General features: G+C 35.2%; 2 protein-coding genes and 1 pseudogene across 2 annotated transcripts; 2 read left to right on the forward strand and 1 right to left on the reverse strand.

The window, feature by feature from the left end:
• Positions 1-2,497: 2,497 nt before the first annotated feature.
• LOC102624597 (S-locus-specific glycoprotein S13-like) lies at positions 2,498-4,395 on the forward strand. Its single transcript, XM_052434174.1, has 2 exons — positions 2,498-3,313; positions 3,444-4,395. The coding sequence occupies exons 1-2, from the start codon at positions 2,713-2,715 to the stop codon at positions 3,470-3,472; spliced, it is 630 nt and encodes a 209-aa protein (XP_052290134.1). The 5' UTR covers positions 2,498-2,712; the 3' UTR covers positions 3,473-4,395.
• A 1,620-nt stretch (positions 4,396-6,015) lies between these two features.
• LOC107176551 (uncharacterized) lies at positions 6,016-7,080 on the reverse strand. Its single transcript, XM_015529296.2, has one exon. The coding sequence runs from the start codon at positions 7,078-7,080 to the stop codon at positions 6,016-6,018; it is 1,065 nt and encodes a 354-aa protein (XP_015384782.2).
• Positions 6,043-10,553, forward strand: LOC102624876 (receptor-like serine/threonine-protein kinase SD1-8; annotated as a pseudogene).
• The last annotated feature ends 9,366 nt before the right edge of the window (positions 10,554-19,919 follow it).

Below are 19,919 nucleotides of genomic sequence, written 5' to 3' on the forward strand. Positions count from 1 at the left end.
ATATGCCCAAAGTACTGATGGAGAAAAACTTATATCAGGTTTTATGTTGAGTTGGTGGGATGGTCTAGTAGAGCTTGAATTTCAAAATGAAACACACCAATTTTGAGACCAAAAAAATATGAAGGCTGGGAAGACGGGGGGAAAATCTAAACTTTAACTACTAGGAGTAAGGTTGCCTATTTGCCTTAGATCTTTACAAAAAGGAATATTGTGATCTAAAATTTGTAATTTCTGTAAATTGTTTCATTGCTGCTGGAAATGAAGCCACCGTCGAGAACATGATAAATTAACAAGGATTAGATGACAACTTGGGAGGGATTTGTGACAAGATGAAATGATGTGAGATGAGCTGAGACCTGGGAGATGAAGAGAATTTAGGCCCGATTGATTTTAGTCTAGTCCTCTCCAATTACCTGACAAACACGGCGTTTGTGGTTCCAGACTGGCCTTTTTTTTTTCAATCTTCTTTTCCCGAATGCCCACTCCCCTTACTTGAGACCGTCTTTAGGAACATTTCTTTCCCTCTGCCTCGTAGCATTACGTATTTCAAGTTCTCAAATTAGTGATTTCGAAGTGAAAGCTTATTTGTTGTTGTAAGTACTCAAAAATTTATTGGCTCTAAATTGAATTTGGCAGCTTATTCTTCTCCTTTTATTATTATTATCAGCACAATCATTGGTTCGTTTTAAAGGATAGGAGCAATGCTGGACAATAAACCCACCCCCATTCAGAATTATATTGTGGTGGCCCTCAAATTGAAAAATGATGCAGGACAAGAAGTGATCTTTGAGTTTTTTCCCCACCCTTTTTAACTCTCTTAGTTAGATGTGTCTTATTTAAGTACAGAATAAATAGTACTTGCTAGGATAAGAAATAATAGGGTATAAAGGCTGTAATCCCCAAGAGAGTTAGCGACTTTTAAGATTATTTTTTAAGTCTCAAAAATAATTTTAAAAAGTTAAAAATTAATTTTGATGTTTGGTAATTTTTTTTTTAAATCACTTTTGATAAATTTATTCCATCCTAGAGTAGATTTTAAAAGATAAGAAACAAATAGCCTTTTGAAATCTAATTCTTAAAATCATTTTTATACTTAATTTCATTTCATATATATCCTCACATATACTATAATATCTAAAATAAATGTAAAATTATTCTTATTTGATTAGGAAATTGAATTATAAAATTTAAAGAGATTATTAGGTTATTACTATTACCAATTATATATTGAGGTAACAATATAAAAATTAAAAGTAATAAAATAAAAATTTGTTATAGTTATCTATTGTTATATATTCAAAATATAAAAATATTATATATACATATTTATAAATGTATAAATAGATTACAATCAACGTTATGCCTATTTTGGTTATTTATATTTTTACAGTTGTTCAATTGTAAAATTTACCATACACATAATATTGTTTTCAAAACTATTCAGCAATTTTAAAAATAAATTAAAACATTTATTTTGAAACTATTATTTTTGAAACTATTCACAGCCGATTATTTTTATAGCATAATTAAAAGCAATTATTTTGAAAGTAAAATCGTTAGTTAACTGACCCTAAATTAAATTTCATATTCAATAAAATCTTTTCTTTTATATTTTCCTTTTATTGTTCTAAATCTCACTTAATAGAGTTGCTTTGGTTGTCATCTATTTTTGTCGTAAGGTGGTTTTATCAACCTATTAATTTGTGCAGACGTCTTCAAGAACAATGACAAGTATAATATCACTCCAACGAATAGAATATGTTCCAACAACTAACAATATGGGATTGTTTATTTTTATTGGTTGTGCTATCCTAATTTTTGTTAGAACCTGTTAGAAATCATTTCGATCAGTATTAGTCTTTTGCAATGAAGAATAAGTGTTAACTTTTATCTGTCAATTTTAATCAGCCTTTAGAATTACGTCTATTTCTTTTGTCCTTGTCTATATAATGAATGTGACAAGCTCTATTTTTTAACCATTAGTGTATTATATATTTTATCTCTGTATTATTTATACTAAGGATAACTAAGATAAAACAATAATCTTATAACTACACTTTTTTAAGTTATAATCTCAGTGATAAAATTAATTTGGTCCCTATATTATAATTATAGAGTAGTTTTAGTGTAGTAGGTGCTTTAAATCAATTTTTATTAGCTTAGACTTAAATATTAAATTTGTTTATTTTTTGGGAAGAATTGTGAGATAAGCCCTCAGAAGGCTGCATCAACGTCCTGAAATTAATATTGAAAAAGATTGCAAGCTTGGGGGCTATTATCAGGAATGCTGATGGGGAGATTATGTCAGCAACTACATGAAAAACAAAATTCATGGGAGATCATTAGACTAGCTATAGGAACTGAACGAAAGGCTCGAATATCCTTTCCCTGTAAAGTCAATAATCGAATGATAAAGTATTTCAAAATTTCATATTTGAAAATTTCAAACTAACATATAAGATTGCTAACGACAAGGACAGAAATAGAAAATTTGGCAATAATTTATCATTTCGCATTAAACACAAACGTGTTTTTCCACCCATACTTACGCGTTTTGGAAAGTTTACAAGACTTCAAAAGTTAAAATCATGGGAATTGAGGTCAAGAAACAGACTTGTTTGTTTCACAGTTGACTGAGACTTTTGTTTTCATAAATTGAAATGAACCCAATCACAAAACAATTATTAGAGATTTTTCTTCTCTGCTTTATGAATGGAGAATCGTCCATGCTTCAACATCTTTCGTTCTTTGATCTTCTTGTTGAGCAGAAAGGTTTCATTAGCAGCTGATACACTAACTCCAGCATCATTCATCCGTGATGGCGAGAAGTTAGTTTCATCTGCTCAAAGGTTTGAGCTAGGCTTTTTCTCCCCTGGCAAATCAAAGAACAGGTACGTGGGACTATGGTACCAGAAGATCCCTGATACGGTTTTCTGGGTTGCCAATAGAAATAGTCCTATCTCCGATCATAACGCAGTATTAACCATTAGCAACAATGGAAATCTCGTTCTTCTTAACCAAACAAACGGCACCATCTGGTCTACAAACGTATCTAGCCAAGTGAAAAATCCAGTGGCAAAACTCTTAGATAATGGAAACCTCGTTATTACGGATAACTCCAGCAGTCATACTACTGAAAGCTACTTGTGGCAGAGCTTCGACTACTTAACAGACACTCTGTTACCAGACATGAAGTTGGGCTGGGACTTGAAGACTGGTCTGAAACGATATTTATCATCATGGGAAAGTGCTGACGATCCATCCCCTGGGAAGTTTACCTTCGGACTTGACATTCAGGTGTCGCCTAAATTATGTACGTTCAATGGTTCTGCAAAATATTCCTGTACCGGACAATGGAATGGAGCTGCCTTTGTGGCTGTTCCAAATTCAAACTTTCTTTATGATAAAGTTTTTGTGGAAAATAAAGATGAAATTTCTGTCAGGTATGAGTCCTTCAACAGTCCAAACATAATGATCTTAAAAGTCAACGCCTCGGGTCTGCTCACGAGTCTGATATGGAACGAGAGGAGCACCGCCTGGGACACCTATTTCTCAGTTCCAGATGAATTTTGTCTTAATTATGGGCATTGTGGTCCAAACAGTATTTGCAGCCTCGACCAAATCACACTTCATCATTAGGTTGTTGAACTCTGCTGTATAGTCTTCCACTGACAATTCCTTTTGCCTGAAGTTGTGGAACTTAAGGTAGATATCTTGCCTGTAGTTATCGGGCAAAAACTTTCTCTTTAGCTCTTTTTTCATTTTCTCCCAAGTAACAATTTTCCTCCGTCCCTCTCGTTCCCTTTGCCTCTTAAGATTTTCCCACCATAAAGAAGCATACTTTTTAAGTTTAATGGCAATGAGTTTCACTTTGCGATCTTCAGGCACATCTCTGTATTCAAAAATACATTCAAAAGTATTAAGCCAATCAACAAACTCTTCTGGTTGCATTCTTTCTTCAAATTCAGGAATTTCGACCTTGAAGTCGAAAGGCTGATAAGAATCGCGACGCCTATGAATTCGAGAACGAGAAGAAAATTCACTATTGGAGCTTTGTTCCTGATGGAAGGGATTATAATCTACCCCGTCATTGATTGAGCCTTCTTCTTCCGAACTACCATTAGGAGCAGCTTCTCGAGTTCCTTCAAGGTGTTGTAATCGTTGCTGAAGATGTTCTACTTGTCTTCTAAGATCATCCCTTTCTATATCACCCAAGTCCCTCTCACAAACAGGAGGCTCTGCAACTCTTGCATTACGCCGACGTCGTTGAGCCATAAATTTTCAGAACCCAATGCTCTGATACCAAATTTGACACCGGACACAATAGATGAGAAAGCACAACGTCATACACTCAAGAAATCACAAGCTCACCACCACAGCAAACAACAAAAAGATACAGAAAAATATTCACCACCTAAAGTTGTTAAGCTACGCATACAGAGCTTAAAACACTCACCACTCAATGGAATCCACCAAAGAGATACAGAGTTTGATAATAGCTCAAAGTTCATTCAATTTCCAAAATTAATCTCTTCCCTTTTGTTACAACTACATAAGCTTAAATAACTTTCTTGGAATAATCCTCCAAGCATAGATTTACTACAAAGAAACCCTTCAAATAACTTGACTTTAAAGACCAACATTAAAGCTAGACATTAATAAAACATTAGTATGCTTAAAATACAACAAAGAACATTAAAAAAAATCTAAGTCCCGAAATATTCTTCTTGACTCAAAACTGAACAGTCTGCACTTAACTGATCATAACTTACTGTAAAAAACTCCAAATTTAGATTAGTAAAATTCATTGGAAAGCTAACAGAAATATCTTTCCAATGATGTATGGCTCGAAAATTAATTCGATCTCATGCAGTACAGTTTAATTCCCAAAGATGCCCCTTCTGCACAGAAATTCTGCTCACTTGATTAATGTAAGAACTTGAGCTGCACTTGGTATAACTTGATTACCAAATATTTCAAACACTCCTGTGTTATGCTTCCTCATGGAAGGAATTGGGCTGGCATAAACGGCCGTGATTGAAGAAATAATTCCACCATTGTCAGAAACCCGAAAGTGAATAAACTGACGATGGTTCACTGTAACCTCCACAGCAAACTCCTCTTTCCAAAGAAGCCAGATTCCTCCCGAAAAACCCACAGCTTCCACTCTGTGAGATCTTGCAAAGCCACTACTCCTGATAAAATTATCAGCCCTGATTCTACTTACTCTGGGCTCCAAAATTGCAACCATAGTGGGATTATAATTCTTAACAAAGCCCTTGAAAGTTCAACGAAATCCCTTTGATGAAACTCCCTGACAATTCCAAAACATAATAGAGAACAACATTAAAAATAATGAAAAAATATGGAGAAAAATCCCTTACACCTCAGGCACAAAGTCCTGGTGTTCTAAAGCCAGCTGAGGTTCATCTTCTAAGGATCCCGCAAACTCCGAATCCTCTGATTCCTCATCTCCGCTATCTCCTACGTAGTCACTATCTTCTGGATCATCCGTCAAATTATCCATATCCCATGCTTTCATGTCCGCAGGATCCCCCATAGGTTGACCATCAAGCTTCTCATATATTCCACCTTGACCAAGGAATAAAGGGTTGGGAGTAGTTGCAAAAACATTTTGAGTACTGCTGCTAGGTATCTGCTCCAGGGTCACAACAGAATGCTTTGTAGGGTCAAGGGTTGTGGAGGCATTGGTTTTGTTAAAAGGTTTGGGCATGGCTACTTTATATTCACGTAGGGGGCGGTAAGTGTGCATGGAGTTTGACGTGGAAGGTTCTGTTATAAAAGATTTGGATAGTTTGGGCTTCATGCTTTTTCCAACACGTGATGAAGGCTTAAGAAATAGTGCAACTGTGGTAGTTCTATTGGTGGGACGTGGATGCTTTTTATTTGGTAATTTACTAATTACTTTGGCATGTTGTTAAATTTTGCTAGCTGGCCCCTTTATTGGTAAATCAAGCACATGGGTTTCCTCAGTTGACTTTGTGCCCCTTTCCATCATATCCTCGTTTGCGAACCTCCATCAAACCTCCCATTTTGGTTTTGACTTGACTCCTTAATGATTTCTCTTTCCTTATAGCTCTTAACTTTTCCTTTTCGAGATACCATCATCCACGGTCCAAACTTAGGGTTACCTGATCTATCTGTCTTGGGTGGTGGAGCCGCCCTAGGGCTGATCGTAGACTCAGCTTGCACATTCACAACCCCATGACTATCTTCCTCGTTGTTTGTTCTTTCCGGGCATGTAATACTTAAGTGACCATATTTACCACATTCATAACAAATCAGGGGGAGATTTTCATATTCAACCTTCTGAAATTTGCCATCAAGCAAAAACTGGGAACAAAGAGGTTTAGCCAAATCCAACTCCACCGCTATGCGAGCAAATTTGCCTCTGCACGCAGACTCGGTGTTGTAATCAATTTTTATAACCTTCCCAATTACTTGCCCGAGCATTCGAAGAATTCTCTTGTGGTAGTAATGGAGAGGCATTCCTGGAAGACGGATCCATGCAACAACTGAATCAATGGTTTCCGTAGAGCAATCAAACCTAGGAGACCATTGTTGAACAGTCAAGTAGTGCCCCAATATAGACCAAGGTCCTTGTGTGAGAGCATATTGGGCATCATCCTCCGTTTTAAACTTAACCAAGAAAAAATCATTCCCAAGGTCAATCACTGTAAAACCCTGGGATCCGCTCCATAAGGACTCCAAACGGTTGCACAAGACCTTGTAGCCAATCGTTCTTCCGAGAAGCTTGATAACCACAGCTGTCCTCCACGGTTTCACGAGCTGTGCATGAACTTTCTGTGAGAATGAGATCGAAGGCAGATGTCCTTCCGTTTCTATCACTACATCCTCCAAGTCAAACACCAGATCATCCTCCTTCCCCATGAGATCCTCCTCCATAGTGCCATGTGTTTCCATCAACTTGTCTTTGAAGGATACCATTGGAGGATTATCCTCATCGTCTCCTTCAACCCTAAACTTTGCCTTTTTGGTAGACCGGTCATCCTCCAAAGGAGGAGGGTCCTTTTTCGCCAGTTCGGAAACGCTCTCCATTTTAAACACAAACGTATTTTTCCACCCATACTTAGCGTTTTGGAAAGTTTACAAGACTTCAAAAGTTAACATCATGAGAATTGAGGTCAAGAAACAGACTTCTCTGTTTCACAGTTGACCGAGACTTTTGGTTTTCATAAATTGAAATGAACCCGATCTCAAAACAATTATTAGAGATTTTTCTTCTCTGTTTAATGAATGGAGAATCGTCCATGCTTCAACATCTTTCGTTCTTTGATCTTCTTGTTGGGCATAAAGGTTTCATTAGCAGCTGACACACTAACCCCAGCATCATTCATCCGTGACGGCGAGAAATTAGTTTCATCTTCTCAAAGGTTTGAGCTAGGCTTTTTCTCCCCTGGAAAATCAAAGAACAGGTACGTGGGACTATGGTACCAGAAGATTCCTGATACGGTTTTATGGGTTGCCAATAGAAATAGTCCTATCTCCGATCATAACGCAGTATTAACCATTGGCAACAATGGAAATCTCGTTCTTCTCAACCAAACAAACGGCACTATCTGGTCTACAAACGTATCTAGACAAGTGAAAAATCCAGTGGCAAGACTCTTAGATAATGGAAACCTCGTTATTACGGATAACTCCAGCAGTCATACTACTGAAAGCTACTTGTGGCAGAGCTTCGACTACTTAACAGACACTCTGTTACCAGACATGAAGTTGGGCTGGGACTTGAAGACTGGTCTGAAACGATATTTATCATCATGGGAAAGTGCTGACGATCCATCCCCTGGGAAGTTTACCTTCGGACTTGACATTCAGGTGTCGCCTAAATTATGTACGTTCAATGGTTCTGCAAAATATTCCTGTACCGGACAATGGAATGGAGCTGCCTTTGTGGCTGTTCCAAATTCAAACTTTCTTTATGATAAAGTTTTTGTGGAAAATAAAGATGAAATTTCTGTCAGGTATGAGTCCTTCAACAGTCCAAACATAATGATCTTAAAAGTCAACGCCTCGGGTCTGCTCACGAGTCTGATATGGAACGAGAGGAGCACCGCCTGGGACACCTATTTCTCAGTTCCAGATGAATTTTGTCTTAATTATGGGCATTGTGGTCCAAACAATATTTGCAGCCTCGACCAGACACCTATTTGTCAGTGTTTGAAGGGATTCAAACTCAAATCACAAGACAACCAGACTTGGCCCATAAAATGTGAGAGATCTTCAGATTGCAAAAGTGGAGACCAGTTTATAAAGCTTGATGACTTTAAAGCGCCTGATTTGCTAGAGGTTTCCCTAAATGACAGTATGAATTTGAACCAATGTCAGGCTGAGTGCTTGAAGAACTGTTCCTGTAGAGCTTATGCCAATTCCAAACTAACAGGAGGAGGCAGTGGGTGTTTAATGTGGTTTGGGGATCTGATTGATCTCAGAAAGCCAATTAGCAACTTGACCGGACAGTCTGTCTACATACGAGTGCCCGCTCCAGATCAAGGTACAGTTTTTGCATTCTGGAATCAACTTTTTCAATATGGAAGTTGATCTAGCAAAACTTCTCCAATTGTTTGTCATAGTAAGGCTTCATCCTAAAAGCTGAGCCAAGAGTATACGGAATTAATTAGTTAAAGAACAGATGAACAAAGCTAACAAACAAAGAAACCAACATAGGTCAGAAGTGGCTTAAGTTATTAAGTTATTTGGCTCAGCTTGATAACATGTTTATTTGTAATTCGTTCGATTTCTTTGATAACATGTATGTTTCTGGATGTAGGAAACAAGAAGCTACTCTGGATAATTGTAATACTTGTTCTTCCTTTGGTACTTCTTCCTTCTTTTTACATATTTCGGCGAAGGAGGAGAAAACACAAAGAGAAAGGTAAATTTTTTCCCTTCATATCACTCAATGATATTTTCATGTGATAAGGCATGTGATAAACCATGTATACTTACAATTTTAAAAGTTGTTGTCTTACCGAAACAGAGAATATGGAGACAAACCAGGATCTGTTAGCATTTGACATAAATATGAGCATTACAACAAGAACAAATGAACTCTGTGAAGCAGATGGAGAAGGAAATGATAAGAGCAAGGATTCTTGGTTGCCATTATTCAGCTTGGCCAGTGTATCTGCTGCTACAGAAAACTTTTCTACGCAATGTAAGCTTGGAGAAGGTGGCTTTGGCCCTGTTTACAAGGTAGAATTGTTGCTACCTCAAATGTCCTTAATGAAGTGCTGCTGCTGTAAAACATTAACAAAATAAAAAAATGCAGGGTCGACTACTTAATGGACAAGAAGTTGCCGTTAAAATGAGATAATGATTATAGCAAAACTCCATTACAGACACCTTGTCAGACTCTTTGGTTGCTGTATAGAACAAGGCGAAAACATTTTAATCTATGAGTACATGCCTAACAAAAGCTTGGATGTTTTCCTTTTCGGTATGTGACTTATCATTCACAAGATTTAAGTATTTCCACTACTTTCCAGTGCTCTGTCGAATTTTATTATCTCCATGTTTTTAACTTGTTATCATTTACGCTGATCAGTATTCATTTTGGCATTGCAACAGATCCAAAGAAAAAGCGCCTGTTAGGTTGGCAAGCACGCGTTAGAATCATTGAAGGAATTGCTCAAGGGCTATTATATCTTCATCAGTATTCTAGACTAAGAATTATTCACAGAGATCTTAAAGCAAGTAATATTCTCTTAGATAGTGACATGAACCCCAAAATATCAGATTTTGGCATGGCAGGAATATTTGGTGGTGATGAGTTGGAGGGAAATACTAAACGGATTGTTGGAACTTAGTAAGTAAAACTCCATTCCTGAAAAATGATGTTTGCTTGTCCTGTTTTCTTAGATCACTCAATATTAATTGAAACAATGGAAATTTAGTGGTTACATGTCACCTGAGTATGCCCTGGAAGGCCTGTACTCCATCAAATCAGACGTGTTTAGTTTTGGAGTATTAATGTTGGAAACATTGAGTAGCAAGAAGAACACTGGCGTCTACAATAGTGATTCCTCTAACCTTCTTGGATATGTAAGTGACAAATTATTTCACTTATGTTCCATCTTTAATGTGTAAAATATAAATTGGAAATGTCAAAAATTGCTTCTGTAAATTAAACTAATATTGATCGTGGACATTTCTTTTCAGGCTTGGGGCTTCTGGAAAGATGACAGAGCTCATGAATTGATGGATCCAGTAATAAAGCAAGATGAAGTATCATTGCCAATGCTGATTAGATACATAAACGTGGCTCTTCTCTGCGTTCAAGAGAATGCAGCTGATAGACCAATCATGTCGGATGTTATCTCGATGATTGAGAGTGAGCATCTTAATTTACCTTCTCCCAAAGAACCTGCTTTTACAAACAGTAAAAACATGAATAATTCATCTCATTCCAGTAGTGGAACGTCCCAGTTTCATTCTGTGAATGATGTAACTGTTTCATTAATCTATCCTCGATAGTCATCTATCTGGGCAGCATCGATTATTTTGCTTCTTTGTTTGATTTCTCTATTTTCTCCAGTTTTAAACTTTCTAAAGCAAGTGAGGAACTGTATAATGCAATATAATTCTGCATGTTTACGGCAGCATATCTATTCTGCTGATCACTCTAAATGGCTCATTAAATGCTACCTTTGAAGGCATATTTCCCTTCTCTATTTATTTATTTATTTGGCATTTGACGGTAAATAATCTAATGTTCAATACAGCAGACAATCATTCAGTAGCTATATCAGTTCAAAGAGAAACATTTTATATTGTTCATCTGGAATAAGTGACATCATTAGTCAATTTATTATAGATTTGTGACAAATTTCAGTAATTCACAAAACCAATTGCCTCATGCAATTTTTAAATATACGTCAAGTACTGAACACGGAAAGAGAACTTGACACAAATGATTATTCAGGGACCACATAACTAAACAATTTTAACTAACTAAACAAAATAACTAAACAATTTTGTAGTAACCAGAATGCCAAAATAACTAAACAATTTTAACTACTGCCCAAGATCTTGACAGAGATCAATTAAGATGCAAACTAATGTGAATCTGAATGGGATCATTGAAATCAATGGACTCAATCTATCAAGAACTTATATCAACGCACAAGAATCAAATGAACTGCAATACAAGCCAAAGATCAAACGGAGACGCACAATATTACAAGGTCACCCACTTCTCAGTGACCTGTATCCACGGGGAAGAACTCGATCAGCTTCTTAATTAATTCAATGGAGAATTACAAGGTTTCTTAGAATTGATTACAGAGAACAAAAATACAAGTTTCTCTCTCTACAATATCTCTCTATAGCGCTTTACACATGAGCCCAAAACCCTCCCAACGACCAGCTTTTAAATCGGAATCAGCTGCGACTTATAAACCCAGAATGCACAGATTGCTGCCACGTATCATAACGGTTTTAACGACCTCTGCTTAAGCTTCTCACGAGTCTCACTTAATCAGCCACCAAAACGCTTCAAATGAACATGTGTTGATGCTTGCGAATTGAATCATGGAGTCACGCGAGTTGCATATGACTAATTTAAACACATATAAGGTTGATACGCTGTCGTTTTGGATCCAGGTTTTAATTCACGTCACGCTTGACCGATATTGATGTTGAAAGCACTTGTAACTTGTAAGTTATTCGGAAGGCACATACAAAATTTGCCAGCTTTTTTTTTTTTTTTCAATTATTCTAAATATCAGCATATTGGTTTCTTTTAAAGGATGGGAATTACTGCAACCTCAAACTCCTACTACTCATTCGAGCCATGTGAATTCTCAACTATGTTTTGGTGGCCCTCAAATTGGAAAAAGATGTGGGATAAGATTATGAGTTTTATTCGAGTACGTAAGAAATATTTTATTAAATATGTTGTAATTTCAAAGAGTTTGTTGATTATCTTATTTAATAAAATTATTTATTTTGTATTTTTCTTGAATTTATCATCATAAAGATGTCTGGACGTCGTATAATCTTATCGTGATTTTTATCTACTTTTTAATTGAACGTATTTTAGCAATCAATAAAGTATCATTGTCTTGCTTTCGCTATCTTTTTTAGTTATTATATTGTTCATTTAGACATGTTAAAATGATACACTTTAATAATCAGGACATTTTTACAAGTTTGATGGATCCCCCAATCCTATCACGAGGTCGCTCTACTTAGGGTCGGCAGAAAAGCCTGGGCTGGCCCAGGCCTGCGGGTTTTAAGCTCGGCCCGCGGCTTGAAATTATGGATAAGGGCTCATAATTAACAAAGCCCATAACATATGGGCTCAGTCAAGGGCCTAACTGAAAAGCCCGGGCTTAAGCCCGGACTTTATAATAAATAATATATATATACTTTTTAAAAAAAAAATTGTATAATATATTAATATATCATAAAATTGAAATAAAAAAACTAAAACAAAACAATTAAAAATCCCTCATTAGTCATTCCCGTGACCGTGAGTCTGTAACTTGTAAGTGTAACTAGGAAAACAATTTATAATATTCAATTTCAACTGTGACAAAATCCCTAAATCGAAAATCCCTCGTTCCCTCACTTCTCACTCACCTCTCCGTTCTCACTCACTGTTCTCACCGCCGGCAGCCAACAGCAGCGAGCATCTCCAGATTCCAGCAGCGTCCAGCCAGCATCAACCATCAGCCACCCACCGTCCAGCCACCCAGCAAGGCAGCAACAGCATCTCCCGTGTGTCCAGCAGCGCCTCCCACCCACCAGCACAGCCGCGCGATTCCTCCCACCCACCAGCACAGCCGCGCGATTCTCTAAAATTCAAGGTTTATTCTCTTTCCATCTTTGTTTGCTTTTTTTATCTTTAGTTTGTTTAGTCTCTAATTTAGGAATTCGTTTTGCTCTCAATTTGATGGAGGCCTGGAGGCTGCTTTTTTTGATCTGCTTGTTGTTCTAAATTTTGTAATGACAGAATTGATTAGATAATGAGAGTTCATCTAAATTTGGATAAGTTCAATTTTCGTTGAAAGCAAAATAAGAGTTTGCAACTTTGCATTTGTTCTGTCAAAGTTATTTTTGCAGAGGGTTTAAATTTGGATCATGCTGTTATTTTTACAGAGTGTTTATATTATAATTGCAGAGCGTTTAATTTCCATATTCATATTATTTTTCTCGGCCTGTATTAACTATTAACTATTATGTTTTTAGACTATTGTAGTATTATGTATTGGATAATTATGTTTTAAAAAATTATATTTTTATTAAAAAATTTTAAAATTTCGTAAAAGTTCAGGCCCGATCCAGGCCCATCAAGGCCCAGCCCGCCCAAAGCCCGCTCAATTTAGATGAGCTTTGAGAGGGCCTGGACTTTTTAAATAAGATATGGGCCTGGTCCTGGACTTGAAAAAGCCCGACCCAAGTCCTTAAATTGACAACTCTAGCTCTACCTATCAAATGTCGGGTTCGATAGTAAGCCTACCCCACACCAAGACTTTCGTTTTCTAAGTTCCGTTTGCTGACCAAAACTTTGAAACTAAAAGTCTCGAGTGTCCTGATCGAGTTGCATTCAAATGGGGAGGCTTGAAGGAATTAAAAATCCTTCCCAACAAAATGAAATCTGGGACCATGGATAATTAATTAGCCACCAGCAATTATCGTGGAGAAGAAAAATTGTATGGTCAACGTTTGTCTTTTACAGTAAAGAAACAGAGTAAATTTTATCTCTATTTCGAAATGATATGTAAATGCAACTAAAGAAAGGGACCTGTCTATGTTACAGATTCTGTAACAAACATCTCCCGTCATCCCACCATCCGATTTTCTTTTGTTTAGTTTCTCACTCCACATCCAACCACATCCAACGGCTGATGCTGCAGTCTGTAGCTTACAGATTCTGTAACGTAGTTTTGTCCCTAAAGAAAGATATCCTTCACGTTCAACTATGCAGCAATATTAGACTTCTAGAAAGTCAGAGCGGACAAATACTTCAATCTTGGATGTCATTGGTCAAGGCCTCCGGCCAAGTGTTCACTGTTCATAGATCATTGGTTGGCGGAAGAGTCTATCCCATGGGTAAGAAAATCCCTCCTTTAATTCTATTGGAGCAGTTCGGTCGGCCCAATCAGACCAATCAAAGCTTCTTGTCAAAAGAGCCTGAATATATTTACTTGCTAAGCACAAGGGCTTTGCCATTTGGGCTTTTGATTATTTTTATTATTATTATTTTAGTGGAGCTACGGGCACTCCGTTTTTTTATCTTTTAACAACTCTTTAATTTTTTTTTCTAAATTACGATTTTATTTCTTTTGAAATTATCAAAGGAATAAGTAATCATCTCAGTCATACTGTTTGACACTCACCGCATCCTAAACCCCTGTTTACTTAAAATTTTTGTTGTTTGTTTGCTTTGTTATTTGAAAATTTTACATTAATTTCTTGCAATTATAGGCAAAAATATCATAGAATCGAGGGGATCCATCCAATAAAAAACAATTAATTTCATTTTTTTTTATGTTGGCTAGAATTTGGTTTTGACAAAAAAGTATAAAAAAAAAAGAGATTAATATCTATATTTCTTAGACAAAAATCATTAAATATAAGGTAGAGTTTACTTTTTGGATTAGATTGAGAATTTTAAGGAGTGAGAATCTTGGGATTGAGAATGTGGAGTAGGAGTGTGAGTAAGTTGTTTACTTATACTGAATGGGAGTATGAAATAGGAATCAGAATCTCATTTATGTGTTTACTTTATCTTATATTATGACTGAATTATTTTAAATTATACCTTTACCCTTATCTAAAGAATTATAGTTTTTAATTACAAAGTGAATAAAAACTACTTCTAAAATAAACTATTGACTTTATTATTAATTTTAATCATATAAGTTAATAATAATTATTAATATTCTTAATTATGTAAATCATAAATTGTTTATTAATTTTAATTTCAATTATGTGAGTTAAAAATTATTGATAAATGCAACACAAATGAAACATTATTATTAATAATATAGTACAAAAATTAATATTTTCTTAGAATAAACTACTTATTATTATTTATTATTGTCAATTATTAATATTAAATAAATATAATAATATTATATTTTCAAATAAAGATATTATATAGTAATATTATTAATTCTCTGTGAATATAATAATATTATTTTTAAGTAATTTTAAGTTAGAAGTAATGTAAATAATAATATTTAATAAATGTAATATTATTAAATAATATAATAATATTATTTAAATAAATATAACATTATTTTATTTTAATAAATATAATTATGTTATATATAGAGGGAAGGGTTAAGAAAAAAATATGTGCGAGTAGATTCTTACTCCTATCTCCCCATGGGCGTGGAAATCTCATTCCTCACTTGAAAAGTGGGTGGGACTTACAGAGTGGAATTCTCACTTCCACCTTTAAATAAATATGTAAACACTGGAGCAGAAGGATTTCAAACTTCTTACTTCCACTCCAGTAAGTAAACACATCTTAAAATGTTATTTTGATGGTTCTACAAGTTTGCCACATTTTGAAAACAAAGATGAAATAGATCATGGCTTGAAAGAACTGTTGATGAATAATTGGTGACAAAAACATTATAAGGATATTTTTAGAATGAAATGGGGTTTCATTAGAATTTGTGATAGGATGGGGCTATTCAATCCTATTAATTTTATCTTTACGCCCTCTTTTTAATAAAATTTTTAATTATCAAAATTATATTTGATAAAATTACCTTACAAACCCCCATCGCTTTTTTTCTTCCAATTCTCATTGTTCTTATTCTTCTGCACCTCACTAGTTGGCTTGATATTTGTTTTTGTAATGTAAAATTGCGAATGTATTCTTAATGTTTGTCTCCTACCAATTAGCAATTGCCAATATTAATTTGATTTTAGGCTTTACAACTGGAGGAATAAAATTGACCCATGAAATATGAAGAGTCTTTTTATCGACCATGAAAACCATAAAAATTATTTTCCTTCAAGTCTTCAAAAATAAAAATTAACATATGTCCCAACTCAAATACCATAAAGAAGATGTTGAATCTTTAATGGCTACATATTTTAATTCGTGAAGAATTTAATGAATTAAACCTGAAAGAATCGAATCAAATTAACAAGACAAAAAACCAATTTCAAGAAGAGAATATTGAGCACTGTTTCAAGCACCCATTTTAATGAAGGAGAAAAAAATTACTCTTTATTAATCACAACAATCGAGATACAAGTTGGATTATGCGAAGGAAATTACAAGGATCATAAAGAACCAAGTCTTAAACAAAATAAGCAAGAAATGAAGAAGAAATCGATCTGAAACCAGGAGCTAATCATCAGTGCCTTTTATACTAATATATCTGAGAAGATACACAATGAAGTCAGACTGCATACGAACTCTTCAAATCTTGTATTTATGCCCAAAACACCAGAAGCTTATAACCTTACACTCTCCACCTTGCAGACGTAATTCAATTGATCATTTTAGTAAAGCAACATAAAAAAAAAAAAAAAAAAACCCTTCAAGCACACAGCTTAGCAACTAGAGTTATTGCCAACACCAATTCTATTTAAGCAAAACTTAAATTTGCCTGTTGGGATTACTTTTGTCAACATGTCAGCAGGGTTGCCATCTGTATAAATCTTTGTTACTACAATAGAACCTTTTCCAACTTCATCCCTGATAAAGTGTAGCTTCACATCAATGTGTTTGGTCCTCTCATGATAGACTTGATTTTTTATGAGCTGAATTGCACTATGGTTGTCACAAAATATCTGAACTGCCTTTTGCTTTAACAAAAGTTCATTTAGCAACGCTCTATACCATATTGACTCCTTTACAGCTCTTGTTGCTGCAATAAATTCAGCCTCTGTAGATGATAAAGCTACTATGTGTTGTACAGTAGCTTTCTAATTTACATGGCAGTTGTTCAGCATAAACAGATATCTTGAAATAAACTTTCTCCTATCTAGATCCTCTACAAAATCAGAGTCAACATAGCCTTTGACTTCACCGACTTCTTGTTTAGATTTACCATACACCAGACCATGATTAGAAGTACCCCTCAGATACCTCATGATCCACTTCACAGCATCCCAATGTGCCTTACTAGGGTTGGTCATGAATCTACTAACTACACTTACTAGATATATTATGTCTGCTCTGGTACATACCATAGCATTCATCAAGCTCCCAACAACTTGTGAATATGGTATTTGGACTATTTGAAGCTTCTCAATTTATGATTTTAGAGACATTTCATCAAAAAGTTTGAATTGACCTCCCAAAGGTGTCAAGACTGGTTTTGAATTCAGCATCTCAAACTTATTTAACACCTTGTTGACATATCTTTCTTGGCTTAGAAATAAGGTTCCAGCAACCCTATCTTTATGTATATCCATGCCAAGAATTCTTTTGGCATTAGAAAGGTCTTTCGTTTCAAACTCACCCTTAAGTAGATTTTTAAGCCTTTCAATATCACTAGAACTCCCACCTACAATGAGTATATCATCAACATACAACAAAAGATACATAACTCCACCTGAGTTTATGTTTCCATAATAGACACAACTATTATATTGCTCCTTAAGTAGCATTAGAGATCATAAACTGATCAAATCTCTTATACTACTGTTTAGAAGACTATTTCAAGCCATATAGAGATTTATGCAGAAGACACACATAATCTTTATGTCCCTATGCTTCAAAACCTTAAGGTTGTGACATTAATATCTTCTCTTCAAGATTTCCATGTAAGAAGGCAGTTTTTACATTCATTTGTTCAAGCTCTAAGTCAAGTAAGGCTACCATAGTAAGGAAGGTTCTAATTGAGCTGTGTTTAACAACTGGTGAGAAGATTTCATTAAAATCTACCCTCTCTTTTTGTGTGAAACCCTTTGCCACCAATCTTACCTTATACCTTGAGTCTTCAACACTTGGAATGCCCTCATTTTTCTTGCATATCCACTTGCAGCTGACAATTTTTCTATTCTATGGATTAGGAACCAATGTCCAAGTGTGATTCCTTACCAGAGAATCCATTTTTTCTCTAATTGTTTTAATCTAATTATTGTTGTCCTTGCTACTTAATGCTTTTGTGTAGCTATTAGGTTTCTCAATTGAATTACCCTTTGCACTCATTAATGCATATGCAACTATGTCTGCATATTCATACCTTGCTGAAGGTCTAATAAACCTCCTTTCTCTATGTCTGGCTAATAGATATTCCTACATTTACACCCTCTGTTAATTATCAAAATAATATTTGATAAAATAACCTTACTGACCCCCATCACTTTTTTTCTTCCAATTCTCACTGTTCTTATTCTTCTTCACCTCGCTAGTTGGCTTGATATTTGTTTTCGTAATGTAAAATTGCGAATGTATTTTTAATGTTTGTCTCTCACCAATTAGCATTTGCCAATATCGATTTGACTTTAGGCTTTACAACTAGAGGAATAAAATTGACCCATAAAATATGATGAGTCATTTTATCGACCAAAACCATAAAAATTTATTTTCCTTCAAGTCTTCAAAAATAAAAATTAACATACGTCCCAACTCAAATACGATAAAGAAGATATTGAATCTTTAATGGCTACATACTTTAATTCGTGAAGAATTTGATGAATTAAACTTGAAAGAATCGAATTAAATTAACAAGACAGAAAACCAATTTCAAGAAGAGAATATTGGGCACTGTTTCAAGCACCCAATTTAATGAAGGAAAACAAATTGCTCTCTATTGATCACAACAATTGAGATACAAGTTGGATTATGCGAAGGAAATTACCAGGATAATAAAGAACCAAGTCTTAAACAAAATAAGCAAGAAATGAAGAAGAAATCGATCTAAAACCAGGAGCTAATCATCAGCGCCTTTTATACTGATATCTCTGGGAAGATACATAATGAATTCTCAACGAGCTTTGCCACATCAACATAAAATTACAATAAGACCCCTCCAACTGAAGTCAGTCTGCATAAGGCCCCAGGAACTCTTCAAATCTTGCATTTAAGCCCAAAACACCAGAAGTTTATAACCTCACACTCTCTACCTTGCAAACTTAATTCAATTGATCATTTCAGTAACGAACATATAAAAAAAAACCATTCAAGCACACAGCTTAGCAACTAGAGCCATTGCCAACACCAATTCTATTTACACAAAACTTAAATTTGGTTGTTGGGATTACTTTTGTCAACATGTCAGCAGGGTTGACATTTGTATGAATATTTGTTACTACAATAGAACCTTTTACAACTTCATCCCTGATAAAGTGCAACTTTACATCAATGTGTTTGGTCCTCTCATGATAGACCTGATTTTTGATGAGCTGAATTGCACTCTGGTTGTCACAAAAAATCTGAACTGTCTTTTACTTCAACAGAAGTTCATTTAGCAACCCTCTAAGCCATATTGACTTTTTTACAGCTCGTGTTGCTGCAATAAATTCAGCCTTTATAGATGATAAAGCTACTATGTGTTGTACAGTAGCTTTCCAATTTACAACGCAGTTGTTTAGCATAAATATATATCCTGAAATAGACTTTCTCCTATCTAGATCCTCTGTAAAATCAGAGTCAACATAGCCCTTGACTTGTTGTTTAAATTTACCATATACCAGACCATGATTAGAAGTACCCCTTAGATACCTCATGATCCACTTCACAACATCCTAATGTGTCTTACTAGGGTTGGTCATGAATCTACTAACTACACTTATTGGATATATTATGTTTGCTCTAGTGCATACCATAGCATTCATCAAGCTCCCATTAGCTTGTGAATATGGTATTTGGACTATTTGAAGCTTCTCAATTTTTGATTTTGGAGACATTTCATCAAAAAGTTTGAATTGACCTCCCAAAGGTGTCAAGA

This window comes from Citrus sinensis, chromosome 9, assembly GCF_022201045.2.
Source record: "Citrus sinensis cultivar Valencia sweet orange chromosome 9, DVS_A1.0, whole genome shotgun sequence".
Classification (NCBI taxonomy): domain Eukaryota; kingdom Viridiplantae; phylum Streptophyta; class Magnoliopsida; order Sapindales; family Rutaceae; genus Citrus; species Citrus sinensis.